At 41.2% G+C, this 17,298-nt stretch overlaps 1 protein-coding gene across 2 annotated transcripts in view; it reads right to left on the bottom strand.

Moving 5' to 3' along the window:
- Positions 1–17,298, bottom strand: part of mrasa (muscle RAS oncogene homolog a) — an 80,455-nt gene that overhangs the window by 53,055 nt on the left and 10,102 nt on the right. The window contains exons 2-6 of one of the 2 annotated variants that reach the window (XR_011918006.1): positions 15,100–15,358; positions 14,427–14,580; positions 13,161–13,260; positions 11,730–11,809; positions 6,763–7,610 (exon numbers count right to left, since the gene is read on the bottom strand). Coding sequence is in view for 1 of the 2 variants with exons in the window: in XM_072397869.1 (XP_072253970.1) it covers positions 7,511–7,610; positions 11,730–11,809; positions 13,161–13,260; positions 14,427–14,580; positions 15,100–15,292 (627 nt within the window). In the remaining variant the exon portion in view is untranslated. Of the gene's footprint in view, positions 1–4,623; positions 7,611–11,729; positions 11,810–13,160; positions 13,261–14,426; positions 14,581–15,099; positions 15,359–17,298 lie in introns of those variants that run through there. The other variant, XM_072397869.1, reaches the window with a different exon arrangement.

Below are 17,298 nucleotides of genomic sequence, written 5' to 3'. Positions count from 1 at the left end.
ATTTTTGTAATTCAGCCCTTCAGGGTAGAAATTATATGATATGAAATGATACCCTTAAACCTATCACTATCTTGTCACCCTTGGTTCATGTTGAGCACCCTTCTTTACCAATTTCATTCTGACAGGAACATGAATGTAAATCAATTACAGAGATGAAGTAGCTGCTCTGGGTGTCGACCTTCCTCGCTTCCCTGAGGGCGTGAAATCAATGAGGCAAAATGGAATATTCAGCATTCTTGCAGAGCTCAACTCAATGGACTTTGGCGGCTCTGAAGATTAATGAGGAGAGCTTCTGATGAGCAAGGAAGCTGATTATTGAAACACACGTGGCCACGCTCACCATGGCCGCTGCACATGAATTTCATCACAAGTCCTTCACCAAAGATAATTTGGACATGTTTACAACCTGCCATGCAACAAAAGGTAAATCAGCCAAACATGTGAAGTCACACTACTTGTATGTTTTTTTTTTATTTTATTGACCCCTGAGGCTAGATTTTTTTAAAAAAAGGCCACAGTTCATTTGTGCCTCGTCTAGCTCCTCCGTCCGACATCGCCAGTTTGAACAAAACTGACATTCCACTTCCAGTTATGGCGCTGTACTGAACACACGTGTGTCAGAGCTCCCATGAAAATTTAGAGAATACACCAGACAAGCAGCCTGCATAGGACTAGTGAACAGTCACAATGTGTTCTGAAACAGAACTACCAACCCAGATGCTTCCGAACCAGCCAACAGAAACAAGGTGTGGTTCTCCGTGATAACCAGAGAGTCACATTTTCCCGACGTTTCTGCTGGTCTGGTCAGATGGAGGAAAGTTTTCGATTCAGTAAAGAAAGAACTAGCTTCCCTCTTCATCCAGACTCTGCGCTATGGGAAAATTCATCCTGTTAAGGATCTGGTGACTGGGGAGAGAAAGGGGAGACTGCATGATTTTGACACCGCAGCTGGAGCGGAAGTTCCCTTTCAGTCGATTCACACGGTACAACTGACTCGGGTTAAGTTTAGTGTTTCGCCATGAGCACACAGCTAAACAAGCAAGGCAAAAGTCTTCTATTCACCCCTGTCCTCAGGGGTGCAGCTTTACACTAAGGAACAGCACAAGGTGTGTCCCATCTATCTGGGGGCCGTCCACGCCAGGAGAGCTTTGGTGGTCCGGAGGTTTGTGCATTCTGTCGCCAGCTTCGGTGTTCAACCCTGGAAAGACGGGTCACGTTTCTGGACAAGGTGCTGGGAAAGACAGCTGTTGCTGCTGCTGACCCCCTACTCTCACCGAGTCGAGGGAGAGACTGGAGACAATCTTTCGGTAAATGTCCCTGTGTGTAACTGGGCAGACCACAGGAAGTATGTTGCGGGGCTAACCAAGACTGAGCAGGAGCACCCCGAGAGCGCCATCATGCCCCAGTTCCAGTTGGACGCTCACCAGGAGGACAATGACGTCCTGGACATAGGCCTTAAAGTTCATAGCTTGTCAGACCACGACCATGACGGATTATTCTCAGGTCAGTGTACTGCCGCTGCTGCACCAGCGAGCCAGGATTACACATTGTTCCTCTCGCTGTACTGCCGTGCAGCTGAAAAAGTGGACTTTTATGTGGACTCCCTTCCTTCTGCTGAAAAAGCGTTGCGCTTTGCCAGATTTGATCTCCTGCCTTCCCTACCACTCCCGCCCTATGGTGAAGAGGCGTCTGCCAATGTATGCAAACTTTGTCTCAGAGCTAACATCATGTTGGATTAAAACCACTGTCTACCCACGTCAGTGTCCGGCTATGGACAGTATTTGGATTTGGAAGGCGCTGAAAAAACTAGGCTGGATAACCCGCTGCCCATGGAGCCGTTAGTGCCTATTTGGCCCCGTTCCACAACCATGGTGTGCCCCACCACGCTTCCATCCAAGCCCTGCAGATTTTCAGCGTCTCAGCTGGACAAAATCTAGTGGGCACAAGTGGCCACGGCACGCACACTGAGCTCTGTAAAAAAGCTTCAGACGTACCAGGCCATATGTCTGGCAGAGCCTGAAGCACAAGTAACTCCAGAGAACCCACTGTCATCCCTCCTGAATGAGGACGGATTACATCCTTCGTGTATCCCGCGTTGCGGCTCTTTCCCCGGGAAAGGGGATGGCATACACGGTGGTGGCGCAAAGGCACATGTGGCTGACTCTCTCTGACGTCCTTGACAGGGACAGGGTTGTTTATTTGGACGAGCCGGTGTCTCCAGATGGGTGGTTTGGGTAATCACTCGATACCATACAGGCTAAGTTTGAGCTGAGGAAGAAGCAGACTGAAGCGCTGCGCAGTGCTATTCCCAGTGGCGATGTGAGATCCAAACCTGTGATTGTTAGCAAACCTACGGTACCACCACCTACCTACCTGAAAGAGGCCAGTTTTCTCTGTGGGTAAAGACCTCCAGTCAGTGAAGCTGCAAAACCCTAGTAGGACTCCCCGCCAGTGGGGCCTGGGGTGAAGGTCCGCCACCTTAAAACACAAGCAATGTAGACTGGAGATGGAACAACTCCTTTGCAAATCCTTCTCAACACTTATTTGCGGAACTTAATGAGCTAAGAGCTAAATATGATTTTCTATCCACAAATAAGGCAACTAAAAGCTTGTTGAAGCTGAAACAGTCCTATTATGAACAGGGTGAGAAAGCCTTGCTTGGCGTATTAAACAGATAGAAACTGAAAGGGCAATCATTACAATACAAAAAGATAAAGGTTTGGTAACGAGTGACCTTAAAGAAATTAGAAGACTTTTGAAGTTTCTATGAAAATTCATACAGTTTGGATTATTCAACCTCAGCTTTGCAAAAACAAAAGAAATTTCTTGATTTATTAGACTTCACCACCATAAAGGAAGACTCCCCAAATGCTCTAGAACTCGACTGGGAGGCTGAATAATTGTCTGTGGCTATAGGTAGCATGAAAGGGGGGAAAAAACCCGGACCAGACGGGATGCCCATCGAAATATTTAAAACCCTTAGAACCAAAGTAATGTCACCTTTACTCAGGAGTCTTTAGACAGCGGATCGTTTCCTCTTTCTTTCAATACAGCAGTAATTACTTTGTCGTTGAAGCCAGTAAAAACACCCACCCTCTATGGATCTTGAAAAAATTATTTACCCTTGCTATCAAGCCACTTGGCATGACACCAACCTGAATGGATAAAGACAGGAGATATTGAACATCGCATAGCTTTATATGTGGATGATGTAATTATGTTTTGTTCTATTTTGAAACAGATTCTCTCTACTTTACTTGATCTGCTAAGCACTTTGTAGGTTACAAAATAAATAGCATCAAATCAGAAATATTATTAATGAATGGAAATTAGATACTCAACCCTCCAGTTCATACTCCTTTTGCGGTGTCATTAAAAGGTTTTGTGTATTTCAGTGTGAAGATCACTCTTACCATCGATAAAATTGCCCCAGAGAACTACAATCCCATAACAGATAAAATTACAGAGCTTATAAACAGGTGGACAAGATTATCTGTCTATGATGGGGCTCACCAACGTTTTGAACATGTCAATTTTACCCAAGTATTTGTATCTTTTCTAATCTATTCCACTAGCTCCCCCACTTTCATTTTTCCATTCTCTTAAAAGGCTCTTTGCCTTCTTCATTTGGATCAATAGGCATCCCAGGCTCAGGCTCTGTGTGATATCTACCCTATGAAAGAGGTGGATTGCAGCTACCAAATCTTGTGTGGTATTATTGGGCAGCTCAAATCAGAGTAAGAATGTTTTATTTTGTGAATGACCATCCCCCAGCCTGGGTTTCAATAGAATCTCAATCAATTAATATTCCTTTAAATTTGAGTCTATATTCAGCCAACAAGAACTAATTAATCAAACAGACCAAAAACCCCTTCCTCATAAATACAGTAATGATTTGGCACAGCGCTTTGGTGTACTTGGGAGAGACTTCCAAAGGATCCCAGTTTTCTCTTATCTTTGGTAATGATGACTTTCAACTTGGAAGAGCAGGTTCAAAACTTGGGCATCTCAAGGTGTAGCAAAAATATCTAATTTCTTTAAAAACAATCATACATTTATGTCTTTTGAAGAACTTCTGACCACATATAGAATACCCTCAAAACATTTCTTTAAATATCTTCAGTTGAGAAGTTTCATACTGGCCAGGCAGTGTAAAGGTTTGAAACTTCCCCCGCTGTCTACCCTTGAAGACTTTTTAGACTCCAAGGGACAGGTGTCCTTTTTATATGATTTGTTTGAAAGTAAATCCAAAGTGTCATGACAAAACATATTAGACTCATGGAGATCTGCAAAAAAATTTGGCAAAGGAAGAATGGTCCAGAGCCTGTTTTATAGTTCAAGTTATTGCAATGCGAAGGGATAAGCAGACAGTATATTACCCCAAGTAAGCTGTACATTTATTTATTTTTGCCATTTTTAGTTTTTCTCTAACATCTTAGTTGTTGTAGTACATACACAGTGCTAATACTTTGGGTGGGTATTATAGGTGTCCTTTGTTGTTGTTTTTTACTTGTATTAAACTTTTCATTTTCATCATTATTATTGTTTCTTACATGTGCCTTTTTTTTCTATTGTTCCCTGTTTGTAAAACTAACACATTGTGCAATAAATATGTATTTTAAAAAAAAAAACAGTACGCGATTAGTCTGAAAACTTTTTTTTTCTGTCATAATTCAAAGTTCACACAGCCCTTCACATACTGACAGTCTGACAAGATGTACACAACTCAACTCATGACTTCAACTACAAAGAAAGAACAAGAGGACTAAATTTGGCTCACATAATCCAGGGTCAAATCATTTGATATAAATATTCATTTTAAACATTTATTTTTATCAACAGGTAAAAACCCAAGTAAAATGGACAGCACCTGTCTGTTTGAAGTGCATAAAGAAAAACACTGACTCACCAATTTGCTGCAAGTTAGAGGAGAAGACTGCTTCCACTCTCCTGTGTGTACAGTAAGGAGCTGAAGCCAGCAGCAGGTCAGTTTAGTTTAGTATTACCCAAAACAAGGGAGCATTTTTTTTTTCTTTTGTCACACTGTTTTAACCCATTGTGGACTTTTGTTGTCAACTTTGAAGCCATCCACATGAGGTCCAGTAAAGCTGAAATCCATTATCAGTTCAGAAGTAAATCCTTTTCTTTATCTTGACCCTCAAAAAGCATAAAGCTTGGGTACTCAAAAAAAAAAAAAGGGCAGGGACACAATGAGGTAACATAGACTGTAATAAATTATTCAGTTGGAAAAAAAACATTTTGCAAGAGTCATCAATAATACAAAAATGGTATCAAACACACATGATGCAACATTTTCATCAAACACATTGTTCTTTTTCAGCCGTCGTGTCTGTTGCTTCACTGTTAAACAATCCTTTCTTTAAAGTTTTGAGTCCTCCTCTGAAGTCCCTTTAACAGTAGTTGTAGATTAATTCTGTGTTCCTTCTCGTTGAGGCTCCACTTCCAGGGGAAGGTGAATTTGTATGCCATTTATCAAATACCAAATGAGACTTTTCATAGGTAACCTTCTAAATTCAAAACTGGCAAATGTAGAGCTTAACTTTCTATGCTTTTCTTATGATAAAATCCCAAATGATTTCATATGTGTTACAATCAACGCAAAGGCAACAGGCATACACAGGCACACAAGGCTACAACTCTAATCAACGGTTTGCTTGTTTTGTTATTAGATTTTACATTCAGATATTCTTTTGTCTGTGCCTTTCAGTTGACTTACAGTTTTGAAAAGAAAATGACATGCCAATAGGAAAGTCAGAAATTGTATTAAAAGTGCAAAAATGTATTCCTTCAAGAGTAGATACACATCCAGACGAGAAAGTTGTCCACCCACACTAAAGTCCGATAACAGTACTTGCCATTTCATAGGTTATTAAATTGTACACATTCCCATCCACCTCACCATGACAAACATGGATACAATGAATGTATTCCTGCTTCATCTGTGAGGTTTTCCTTCAACTAACATGGTTTGTAGCTACTGTAGGTTAGCATGGCTTCAAGCCAGAGCAGTGCCACACTGCCCACTTTAGATAGCCTTTGGAACACTGACGTATTCCCAGGGCTACAGTATTTTTTTTCCTCTGTCCTTTACCGAGTAGGACTTGTCCATTAAGACTGTCCTGAATTCAGAGGTGGAGTTGGAAAAGCCCCTGGATTGGAATAAAGTGACATCACATTATTTTGGTTAGTGGCCAGTGCAAATCAGCTTCACCAGCCCGTTTCAGCTCTGAAGCATGAAGCTCTCATCATCCCTTATCTATTCTATTTATTTATCGAGTTCTATAGGATTCTTTGTAAAACAGCAGTGAATTTTTCTACTTTGCCACCCATATTTAGATACTTTTTATATCACAAATATTTGTATTACACTTTAAGATACAAAAAATATGAAAAGAAAGAAGTTTGTTATTTTGTTAAGAAAGGAAAAAATACACGAGGACTACTGTTCATACAGTACTGATCAAGGATCAGCAACTGACAATGATTAAAGAGGCAACCAAACCATCGATAACTATTTCAAATAATTGAAAGGGCAAATAAAGTGGCTCTTTTATACTGTTCATGTACATGTGGGAAAATAATCTTCAGTAAAAATCTCTGTAAACTTGGCTCTTAACAGATCAGTATTGGTATAAACCTTATTACATGTACTGTGAGGATTTTTTTTCTCCATTTTTTTTAATGTTACAACACATAAACAGCCCATATGGCCACAATAGATATGTCACATTTTCTCAACACATCACATTTCCTTCATCATCTCCCGGCTGACATCACAAAACCAAAGCATGACCACAAAGTACATGCTATTATCTTTGTACTCGCACTCCACGTAACAACATCCCAACGTCCTCCAACACCACCAAAATCACCACTCATATTCATCCACCGTGCTTAGAGGTCCACTCTGCAATGGAAGAACACACAGAAGCCAGTGTGGGGATGACGGGGCTCCTCTTCCACAAGCTGCAGGAGTGTGACGTAGAAAGTGATGAACAGCACTATGTTCTCTGTGAAACACAAGGAGCCACTTTGAGCCAGTTACTCCCTTTTCCTCCATTCTCTAAAGAAGACAAAAGTTTTGTCAACCCCCCCCGCCCGCTAAGTTTTGCCTCTTGTGCAACTTTTAATGCTGAGGTCAAAAATTACACTTGATTTAGAATCAATTATCTGACCAAGTAGTTCTGGGTTAAATACAGAAATAGGAGGACAAGGGGTCAAGAAAAACCTTTGAAAGTGAGGAGAGAGGGTACAGCATTCATTCCAAGGCCTTGTGAAGGGACACCGGCCCCATGTTTCAGGTTCATTTCAGCCTTCGTCGCTCTAGATCCATCAAGATGATATTCTGTAGCCATCTCCCCCCTCCTTTTTGTGCTCCAGCAGTCAAATACTGCTGGGGAGTTCCCTGACATCCAAAAGTGTGTTGGTGTGCATGTGGGTTTGTGTGTGTGTTGTGCGTTATGACTGACAAGGAGCGTAAGGGGCGGGGTCACAATATGGCACAGTGGAACCTGTGGGAACCCGTGGAACGCTCCGCTCTCCATTTCATCTTCTTTTTCTTCTTCTGGTTTCGCTCTGGAACCTGTTGTCTGCAGATGGTGAAAAAAAAAAAAAGCATTGACAGAGCAGGTTGTAAGAACAAGGACAACTCAAGAGTCATAATCTAAGAAAAAAAACAATGAAAAAGCCCTCATATAAGTCAAAGCTGGTCTCAAAGGAATATCTCTACAGGAAGTGAATTGCCACACTGTAAAGACTTAGATAAAGAAGATATCACTCTCAAGCCCACTTAAAGTTACCACCAGAGGCTAATTAGATTAGCATAGCATAATTATGCTACAATTGTGTGCATTGCCAGATTTATTGATTTAGTTGAGTGTGTGCTCTGATTTTGCATTTTCCATGTAAAATGTATTTCTTCAAGCATCTATAATTCTGCTGCAGCATTTCCAGTAGCTCCTACTGTAAATCAGTCAGTGGCAGCAGCATAAATGGCTCAAACTTAAAAAAATAATAATAATAATAATCCAATGGCAAGGAAAAGCATGAACTCAAGATATATCATGTTTTTGTTTTTTTTGCTAACCACATTTGATGTGTTATTATACTGCTATTTTTGCATTTAAAGCCTGCAGCACATTCCAAAGAAAAGCTGAAACTAGGGCATTTTGGGCTAGTAATGCTGCAAAACAAATAAAGGAATTAAAAAATAATAATAAAAAAAAAGTTAAATTAATAAATACTTTCAAACAGATTACCGTTTGAAAATCATGATTTGGAGTGTACCATCACACAGTGGAAGAAACATTTATTGTGATCAGACTAATCAGCGTTTAAGCTTGTTTCAAAGACAGAAATAAAAATGTACTTTGGACCAAAGAAGAATAGAACCATCTAGACTGTTATCAGTAATTAGTTCAGAAGGCAGGCTCTGTGGTGATCAGGGAGTGCGTCGGTGCCCTTTCAGATGTGTTTGCAGGATGAATGTTACAACCGAAACAATAGACAATGCCTGGTATCCTCAGTGCCAGAAAGTCTGAAGTGTTATGAGAAGGAATGGAAACATTACAAAGTGATAAAGCTTCACTGTGCCAATGTGTTGCAGGGCAGAAACACTGGAATGGACATAAATTAACTAATGAAATAGAACTGAATAGAACAGCTGGAGCTGGTGCGGGAGGTTGAGAGGTACTGGCTAGATATAGCAGTTGGGCTCACGTCCACGCACAGTGTCGGCTCTGGAAACAAACTCCCTGATAAGGGATGGTCTCTTGCTTACTCAGGAGTTGCTCAAGGTGGAAGGCACCCTCCCACTCACAAGCCCCTGGCTAACTGCCATAAAGTTGGAGTTTGTCCCGGTGGATGAGAGGGTCGTCTCTATGTGGCTTAAAGTTGCTGGAAGGAAAACTCTTGACTTTTGTTAGGACTTATGCACCGAACAGCAGTTCAGAGTATCCAGCCTTCTCGGAGAGAATGGGTGGGGTTATGGAAAGGGCCCCACCGACGGACTCCATAGTCCTACGTGGCGACTTCAGTGCTCACGTTAGCAATGACTGGGTAACCTGGAAAGGGGTGATTGGGAGGAATGGACTTCTGTGCTCATCATGAATTGTCCATAAGTAACACCACATTCTAACACCAGGATCCTCATAAGTGTACTTGATACCAGAGTTCCTTGGGTCAACGGTCGATGATCGCCTTTATTGTCGTTTCACCTGACCTGAGACCATTGGTTCTGGACACTCGGGTGAAGAGAGGTGCTGAGCTATCAACTGATCACCATCTAGTGATGAGTTGGATCAGATGGCAGAGAAAACTGCGAGCTAGACCTGGCAGACCCAAGTGTGTCATGAGGGTGTGCTGGGAAAGGCTGGCAGAAGAACCTGTCCGGAATGATTTCAACTCCTAACTCCGCAGGTAGGGGACATGGAGTCTATGTGGACCCTGTTCAATACCTCCATTGTGGAAGTGGCGGCACACAGCTGCGGCCAGAGGCTTGTTGGTGCCTATCACAGCAGCAACCTGTGAACCCCAACGATTCAGGAAGCCGTCAGGTTGAAGAAGGAGGCCTTCAGGGCCTAGTTGGCTCGGGAGGCTCCTGATGCAGCAGATGGGTATTGACGGGCGAGAAGGGCGGTGGCAACTGAGGCTGCGGCAGCAAAATCTGTGGCATGGAAGGAGTTTGGGGAGGCCATGGAAAGTGACTTTCGGTTGGCCTCAAAGAGGTTCTGGGGCACCATCCGGTGACTCAGGAGGGGGTCGGAGTGGTCTCGCTCAATCTGTGCTCAGCAGGAATGGCGTGTCTCTCCAATTTCGCTTAGGACCTTGGGACATGGGAGTTTGCTAATCCAGTCTATGTGTTTTGTGGACTTGAAGAAGGCCTTGTGGGAGCTGCTTTGGGAATATGAGGCCGCTAGTGTGGGCTATTCGGTCTCTGCATGCCCAACGTGAGAGCTGCATCCGTATACTTGGCATTAAGCCGTACTTGTTCCGGGTGTGTGTTGGACTCCACCAAGGTTGTGCCAAGTCTCCACTCGTGTTTGTGATATTCATGGACAGGGTGTCTAGGCATAACCGAGGTCAGGAGGGTGCTGTGTGGGGTAGTCTGAGGGTTTCATCGCTGCTGTTTGCAGATGATGTTTTCCTTTTGGATCCGTCACATGAGTGCCTCCAGCTTACACTGGAACGGTTCGCAACTAAGTGTAAAGCAGTTGGTATGCGGATCAGCACCTCCAAGTCTGAGGTCCATGGTCCTTTCACAGAAAAGGATGGCATGCCCTCTCCAGGTAGAGGGAGATAACCTACCCCTGGTGGAGGAGTTTAAATATCTTGAGGTCGTATTCATGAGTGATGGGAGGAGTGTTGGTGAGATCAGCCGCAGACTGAGACAAGCGGCAGCAGTGATGCAGTCGCTGTACCGGACTGTTGTGGTGAAGAGGGAGCTGAGTCATAAAGCAAAGCTCTCAATTTTCGGGGCAGTTTAACACCTCTACCCTCACCTATGGTCATGAACTCTGGATCATGACCCAAAGAATGAGGTCACGGTACAAGTGGCTGAAAATGTTTTCTTGGAAGGATGGTGGGTTTCACGCTTCATGATAGGGTGAGGAGTTCAGCCACCTGGGAGAGACTCAAAGTAGAGCTGCTACTCCTCCACATTGAGAGGAGCCAGTTGATGTGATTCAGGCACCTGATCAGGATGCCTTCTGGTCGCCTTCCTTTGAAGATGACCAACTAGGACAAGGCCCCGAGGTCAGCCCAGGACCCGCTGGAGAGATTATGTCTCTCGATTCCCCTGGGAACAGCTCGGGGTCACCCAGCATGAGCTGGAGGAAGTAGCAGGAGACGGGGATGTCTGGGTTTCTCTACTCTCTATAATGTCACCGCGACCCCATGTGGCCTAAGCCGTTAAGAAGATGGATGAATGTATTCGATTGTCAGTGTTTTCTTCAGAAGTCTCTCTGAGGAGAACAAACAAATAAAGAAAAGGTGAACCTGAACAGACTGGTTGAACAATCAATGATGTCATCATTACACCATATGATGCATCATCTCATTGCTCACAGATGACACATTGAACTAATGATCAATCATATTTTGCATCCTTCTCCAGTAATGCCTGGGTTTCTTAAGACTGGCCACAAGGGGGCATTGTGGATTCATCCAGGTAATTTTCTCAGTTTTGGTACATTATGAACCAAACCCCCCCCACACAGGTACCCTTAATACTAGTCTTCTGCTGCTCTGTATGCAGGTATACACATACAAACCTTAAACAACGGGACAACAGTTCTTTTTGCCGATTGGTCCTGATAACACTTTACAAAGAATATGACCACATAGAAAATATATACTTGCATATTCTGGTATAAATAAATGAAATTACATGTCAAGATGAGAAATTGTTCAAACATTTTTCTCCTTTTCTTTCCAAAATCACTTTCACTACCCTAACATTTCCAGCATTACACTCCTCTAATGCCACTGTCCACTAAAAACAGTCAAATAGCCCCTGAAAAGGTTGGAAATTCACAAAATGAGCTTTCGCCATAAAATACGACTGACTGCACTCTCATTTGGAAGCTGTTTCCAAATCAACCTTAACAGCAAATTACTGTCCTTGCTTTTCTCATATAATATTTAGTGAAAAGATCTCAAATTTTCACCAAAAGAAAACAAGTGAAAACCTCAAGTGAACCTGAAGTTACCTTATTACTCGGACCAGTTCATGAAAGGCTTTGTCCACATTCATTGGGGGATCCTTGGCACTGGTTTCAATGTACGTTATCTGAGGAAACATGAAGAAATATTCCAAACTGAAATATGAGCAACTTGTTTAATATTTTTGGAATTTACAGTACAGGGAAACATAAAACAACTATTAAACCCTTGGAAAAAGAACAACTACATGCTACACGGTGGAGAATCAATAGTGGACACAATGTTCCAGTCTGATTACCCGGACCTGGCATTAAATCACATCCTATGAGTCATGGACAGTATAGAGCTTAATCAGCAGCCTCTGACGGTAGTAAGTGTGGATTGTACTTATTCTTTAGGCAGCAGACAAACAATGGAGAAATGAGAAAATCAATTAAAGTCAAATGTGATATCATGAGTTTTGCTAAATGAACCCTTATTGAACAAAGTGATTCACCACCACTGGAAGAAAGCCTACCCTGCAGCTTCATTTGCCCGTCCCTCTTGCTGTTAATGGTGTTCACTTTATCTGTATCATTAAGCTTTTTTCAGCATTCAATTTGCTATGAATAGTCACTGATAGGCCAGCTGTGGGAATTAAATAAATCCTGTCGAGGAGAACTTTTGTCTACCTCTTCTAGTTGTTCCATTTATCACGTACGTTTAAGATGGAAGAAAAACAATTATTTTTCAACTGGAGAATCAGAAGCTGTCATTGGACGCACTCTTGAGTTATTTTCCCATTGGCTCTGGCATTCTCCTTGTTGCTGAGGATTTCTGGTTCTCTGTCATTATGGCGATCCATTCTTCAGCTCTAAGAAATCTAAAATACGCTAATGCCAATTTACCAGCTCAGAAATGTCACCAAGGTTTTTAAAAGCTGGTGTACAGCCAAATATAGATAGATTTATCTGGTGTAGATGGGCTTACTGGGAGAATAACCATGCAAGTCGCTGACATTTCGTCCTTCAATTGAAAAGTTGGCGGTTCTATACTCTGGGCCTTGACAAGTATGCAAGACAGAGAATTCCCACATTACCCCTGATGCTCATGGGTGTGTGATTGTAGAGGAACAAACTGCATCATACTGAACATAAATAACATCAGTGCTGTATGAGTGTTTGTGTAAATGGATGAATCAGCACATTGTTCAACACTTTTTAGAACCTGGACAAGGTTAAAAAGATGTTACACAGTGTGAACCATTAAACATTCAATGAGTATCATATTCATTTGTTTGGCAATGTTACATAGGTTAACTTAGATTTCAAGCTTTAACAGTTCATTTCAATCAGAGTTCACCGATTTTAGATTCAGTTATTTCAAATATAAGGACACAGCTCTGAGGCCAAAATGCATTATAAAAAAAAACTGGTGCTGCACATGACCAACAGTAAATCTGGATTCAGGAAGTGATTCAGAAAAGGTTCACGACTCACATTATGCTTTGCAGCCATCTCTTGGCCCTGGTCTGATGTGACTTTTCTCAGATGGACTAAGTCCACTTTGTTTGCTACCAGCACCATGGGGAAGGCCTCCCTGAGAGTGAGAGGAGACAAACAGAAAATGTTAGCATTTCTGTGAAAATATACAATTCATATTCTAACCTCCACCTCATCACAGTGTTAATATTCCTCAGGATTATGTCAACAACAGGTTTGGTGAGGGTGTATACAGCTTTTGGTACTATGTAACATTAATGCAGAACTCAGATGCTCAAGCACACTACAAAGTGTGTCAGTGAGTTGTCAGGTGTTAGATTTCTGAGAAAATGTGTAACAGTTTGAGCAGCACCAAATACGGACAGATTGCTGACACTTGCTGTCATTTCCAGTTTCTATTTTTGTTCAATCTCAGATTCAGTTTTATATCAGTTACTCTCAGTGATTAGGTGCTTTTCTTCTTCTAAACTTAATCTCCAACTTAACAGATTCTATTTTGAAAACAACTCTGATGTTGTGCAAACTGTTTGCATTTTCAGGACAAGTAAACAATCCCAAATAATATGATAACCCAAAATCATAGTGGCACTTGAGTCATAGCACCTGACAAAAGCATCCCTGACTAAGTAAGCTCAAACTGACCCGACAGGAGAGGTGGCGACACCACACAGACCATATATGATAGGATGTGCCATATCTGATGGAATCCTAAAGGGGATTTATTATTAGGTGTTGTTTGTACAGCTGACAGCTTTCCTAACAACTCAAGCAGTGCAGTAAAATAGCAAGAATTCAATGGAAATATGCAACTGGGCTGTAAACAGATTCTCTGTATTGCCAGAATGTAAATGCCTGTTTCATCTGACAAAACTACTTCCTCTTTTGTTAAATCTGTCTTTCTATATTTACCATTGTTGTGCATGCATATTTTGCAACCTTGTCAAGGTTGATGGTATAATCAATTCAGATTCATTTTTAATCTTGTTTTCACACTTGACAGACAGGGTAAATGAGACCAAACGATCCATCTCCCAATCTTCACCTCTACATAACCTACCTTTATTCAGCAGACCAAACAAACTCAGAAGTGATTTCTGTACAGTTTCTCAAAGACAAAGAAACCATCTACTGTTCATCTACAAACCAGTTCATCCAATCACAGAAACAAACACTAAAATACGTCCTAATCAGAAGAACTGATTCTAAATCATAACTCAATAACATTCCTGCTCTACATCATAAAGCCAAGTTGTTGCATCCTACCTGTCTTTGACCCGTAGAATGAGTTGATGGAATCGGTCAACATGTTCAAAGCTGGCCTTGTCTGTGACAGAGAACACAATGAGGAAACCATCTCCTGTCCTCATATACTGCTCCCTCATTGCACTGAACTCCTCCTGACCGGCTGTGTCCAGTACTGGGGAGACGTGGGGACACAAATGCATCACTTCACACAACAAACTTTAATGGGACAAATATATAGACACAGACACAATTTATCACCATTTCTTTTTCTTATTAATAAAATTTTGTCTTCTTGTAAGAAGTCGTTAATTGTCATAAATATCATACATAAAAATTATATATTATATGTTGTATATCAATCAAACATAAAAAAAAAAGAAAAATTCCATAAACTAATAAATCCTAATAACACAATTTTTCTCATTTGTTAAATGGATTTCCAAAGTAAATCGATATTTTACAGGGGGAAAACAACATTTTTCCCACATGCAGAAAACATCAGCAGCATCTTCTTAAGGTTCCTAATTCTGTTTGAGAATAACTCGGTATAGAAATCAGCTACCATAAGAGGGAGGTTAGAAGTTTCAAACAAAGTCAACTCATTTGACAGTGGCGGACATGTTCAACTGAAACCAAAAGGGAAATAAGTAAGAGTGAAATCAGCATGGAAAACTGAATCCTTGCTCCTCACCATCCAGTATTGCCCACTGTCCGTCTATTTCAGTGTGTTTAAGATACGAGTCCTCAATCGTGGGGTCATAGTCTGGCACAAAGATCTTCTGGAAAAATTGGATGGTTAGAGCACTTTTCCCAACACCACCATCCCCCACCACCACCAGCTTGTATGTTGGCAGGTTGTCGCTTGGCACAGCGCTGGTCGCCATGGCTACCTCAACAGTGGTGGTACAGGTGGGAAGTAGGCTAGTCGGTGGCTGATGAGACACACCTGACTGAAAAGGAGGACATAGAGAGAGAAACAATGGGAGATTGTCAACAAAGAGGAGACGGAAGGAGAACAAGGCAGAGATGAGTTAAGTTTTTTTTTTTTGTTGCAGCTGCTTTCTCATCACTATGGAAACAACAGATCACAGCTAAGAATTGCAAATCATAGCAGAGAGATGGAAAAATAGACAAACGACAGATAGAAAAAGTTCAGTGTAATTTCAGCCAGCAGTTTTATTACGTGTGAGTGATGGCCATTATAATCTAAAGCTGCGCTCATCAGGTTGAAAGAAACCTCTGAGGAAAAAAGTCTGAAAGCAAAACAACTGGGGAAATTATTCCTGATAATTAGATAAAGGCAAACAAAAAAAGCTTTTTTCTTTTATATTTTTAATTAGTCTTAATGCACGCATGTAAAGAACTGTATCAACAGCAGATCTTCATCAGGATCACAGAGGTGCTGGTGATATGAAATACACCTGAAGCCAGGGAGGAGAGGCCAAACACGCTCAGCTTTTTAAGTTACACTGGTATATGTCCTGCCACTATACTTGAAGGAAAATTAAATTGAAATAAAAAAAAAAAATTACTTCAAGTAGACCAGCAGCAGGTAAGACACTGACTCCTTTCAAGTACTCCATGCAACCGCACTTTAAAATATATAATGTATCCCTTTAAAAATGCTCAACATTTGTCTGCATCATAAGTATCAGGAAAGAGCTTCTGGATTCGTTTCTTTGTTGCACTTTGATGTGCCTCATGTAAGCCCCTGTCAGATCAGCCATAAGAGCTGAAACAATGGACTTTCTAATAGCCAGGAAGTATTGCTACAACAAACTTGTCAGCTGTTTTAACATTTTAGCAGCTTCGGTGTTGCATGTAAAGTTTATATTGTGATGTGTTCAGAAGAGAGTTTTGTTATTTTACGATCAAGTCCAAAGATCAGAGATGTCCTAAAATGCTCTTCATTGTTAGCCAGACAAATGGCTTAAAACAGAGCTTTCAAGTAGAGAGCAACAAAAAGCTTTTGCTGTAAAGCAGTTGGTGGGAATGAAGCAACATTTGTGCCTCACTGTTATTATGGTGACAGTCTACCAAGATATGGACAGCATAAAATAAGTGTAAATAGTAAAAGAAACCACAACCACAGTCTGGTTAGAGTCAGAAACCAGACTAATGACATCTTGCCTCTCTAGCCCAATAGAACCACAGAACCAGAAGAGAAACGATGACTCATGGATTACAGTATCTTGTAATTATGGCTTTTTCAACATAAAAATAAAAATCTTCAGCAGAGGAGTGTTTTCTGTACACGTTAAGTCTATGCTCAATGTAACAAAAGTATCTAAACCTTATTCACCGCTTGTAGAGCACTCAGAGTGCAAAATGTAAGATGATAAAATGATATGTTTCGGATTACTAAGGGTCATGACTTTGTGTAGATGATCTAACAACCACGCGATCACATGCAGGAATAGCAGCAACCTCCAATTACATTTGGCTGCAAAGCCATGTTGTAAATATTGACCACACATGGACGGAAATGCACCAGAAATTATCATACCATCAACCTTGTGAACACTGTTCATCAATAAGCTTTAAAATTAATTATGGAGTTCCACGAGGATCAGTTAAGACTTAACTGTTAAGTCCTACAATACTCAAGGATTTTATATATTTTTTCTTTTTTAAGAATTCTACCTCTAGCGTGGCCTCACACACATTTATGAGTTTCTGTTGTTGTTTGTTTGTTTTTAATAAAGAAAAATAAACAAAAACAATAGTTTCCTCAGTTCTTCAGCCTTTACATTGTGTCTCATTCCCTCCATTTAAGGTTGGGGTGTATTTCCTTTAAGAATTGTTTTTACATTCTGTAAAATACTTTATGCTAAATAAGAATTATATGAAAACTTCTATATAAACAAAGTCTGATTGAATGAACTGGTAC

This window comes from Leuresthes tenuis, unplaced genomic scaffold, assembly GCF_036924035.1.
Source record: "Leuresthes tenuis unplaced genomic scaffold, fLeuTen1.0.hap1 SCAF_12, whole genome shotgun sequence".
NCBI classification, from domain to species: domain Eukaryota; kingdom Metazoa; phylum Chordata; class Actinopteri; order Atheriniformes; family Atherinopsidae; genus Leuresthes; species Leuresthes tenuis.
Note: the sequence above shows the minus strand (reverse complement) of the source record. Positions and strands in the feature narration are given on the sequence as shown.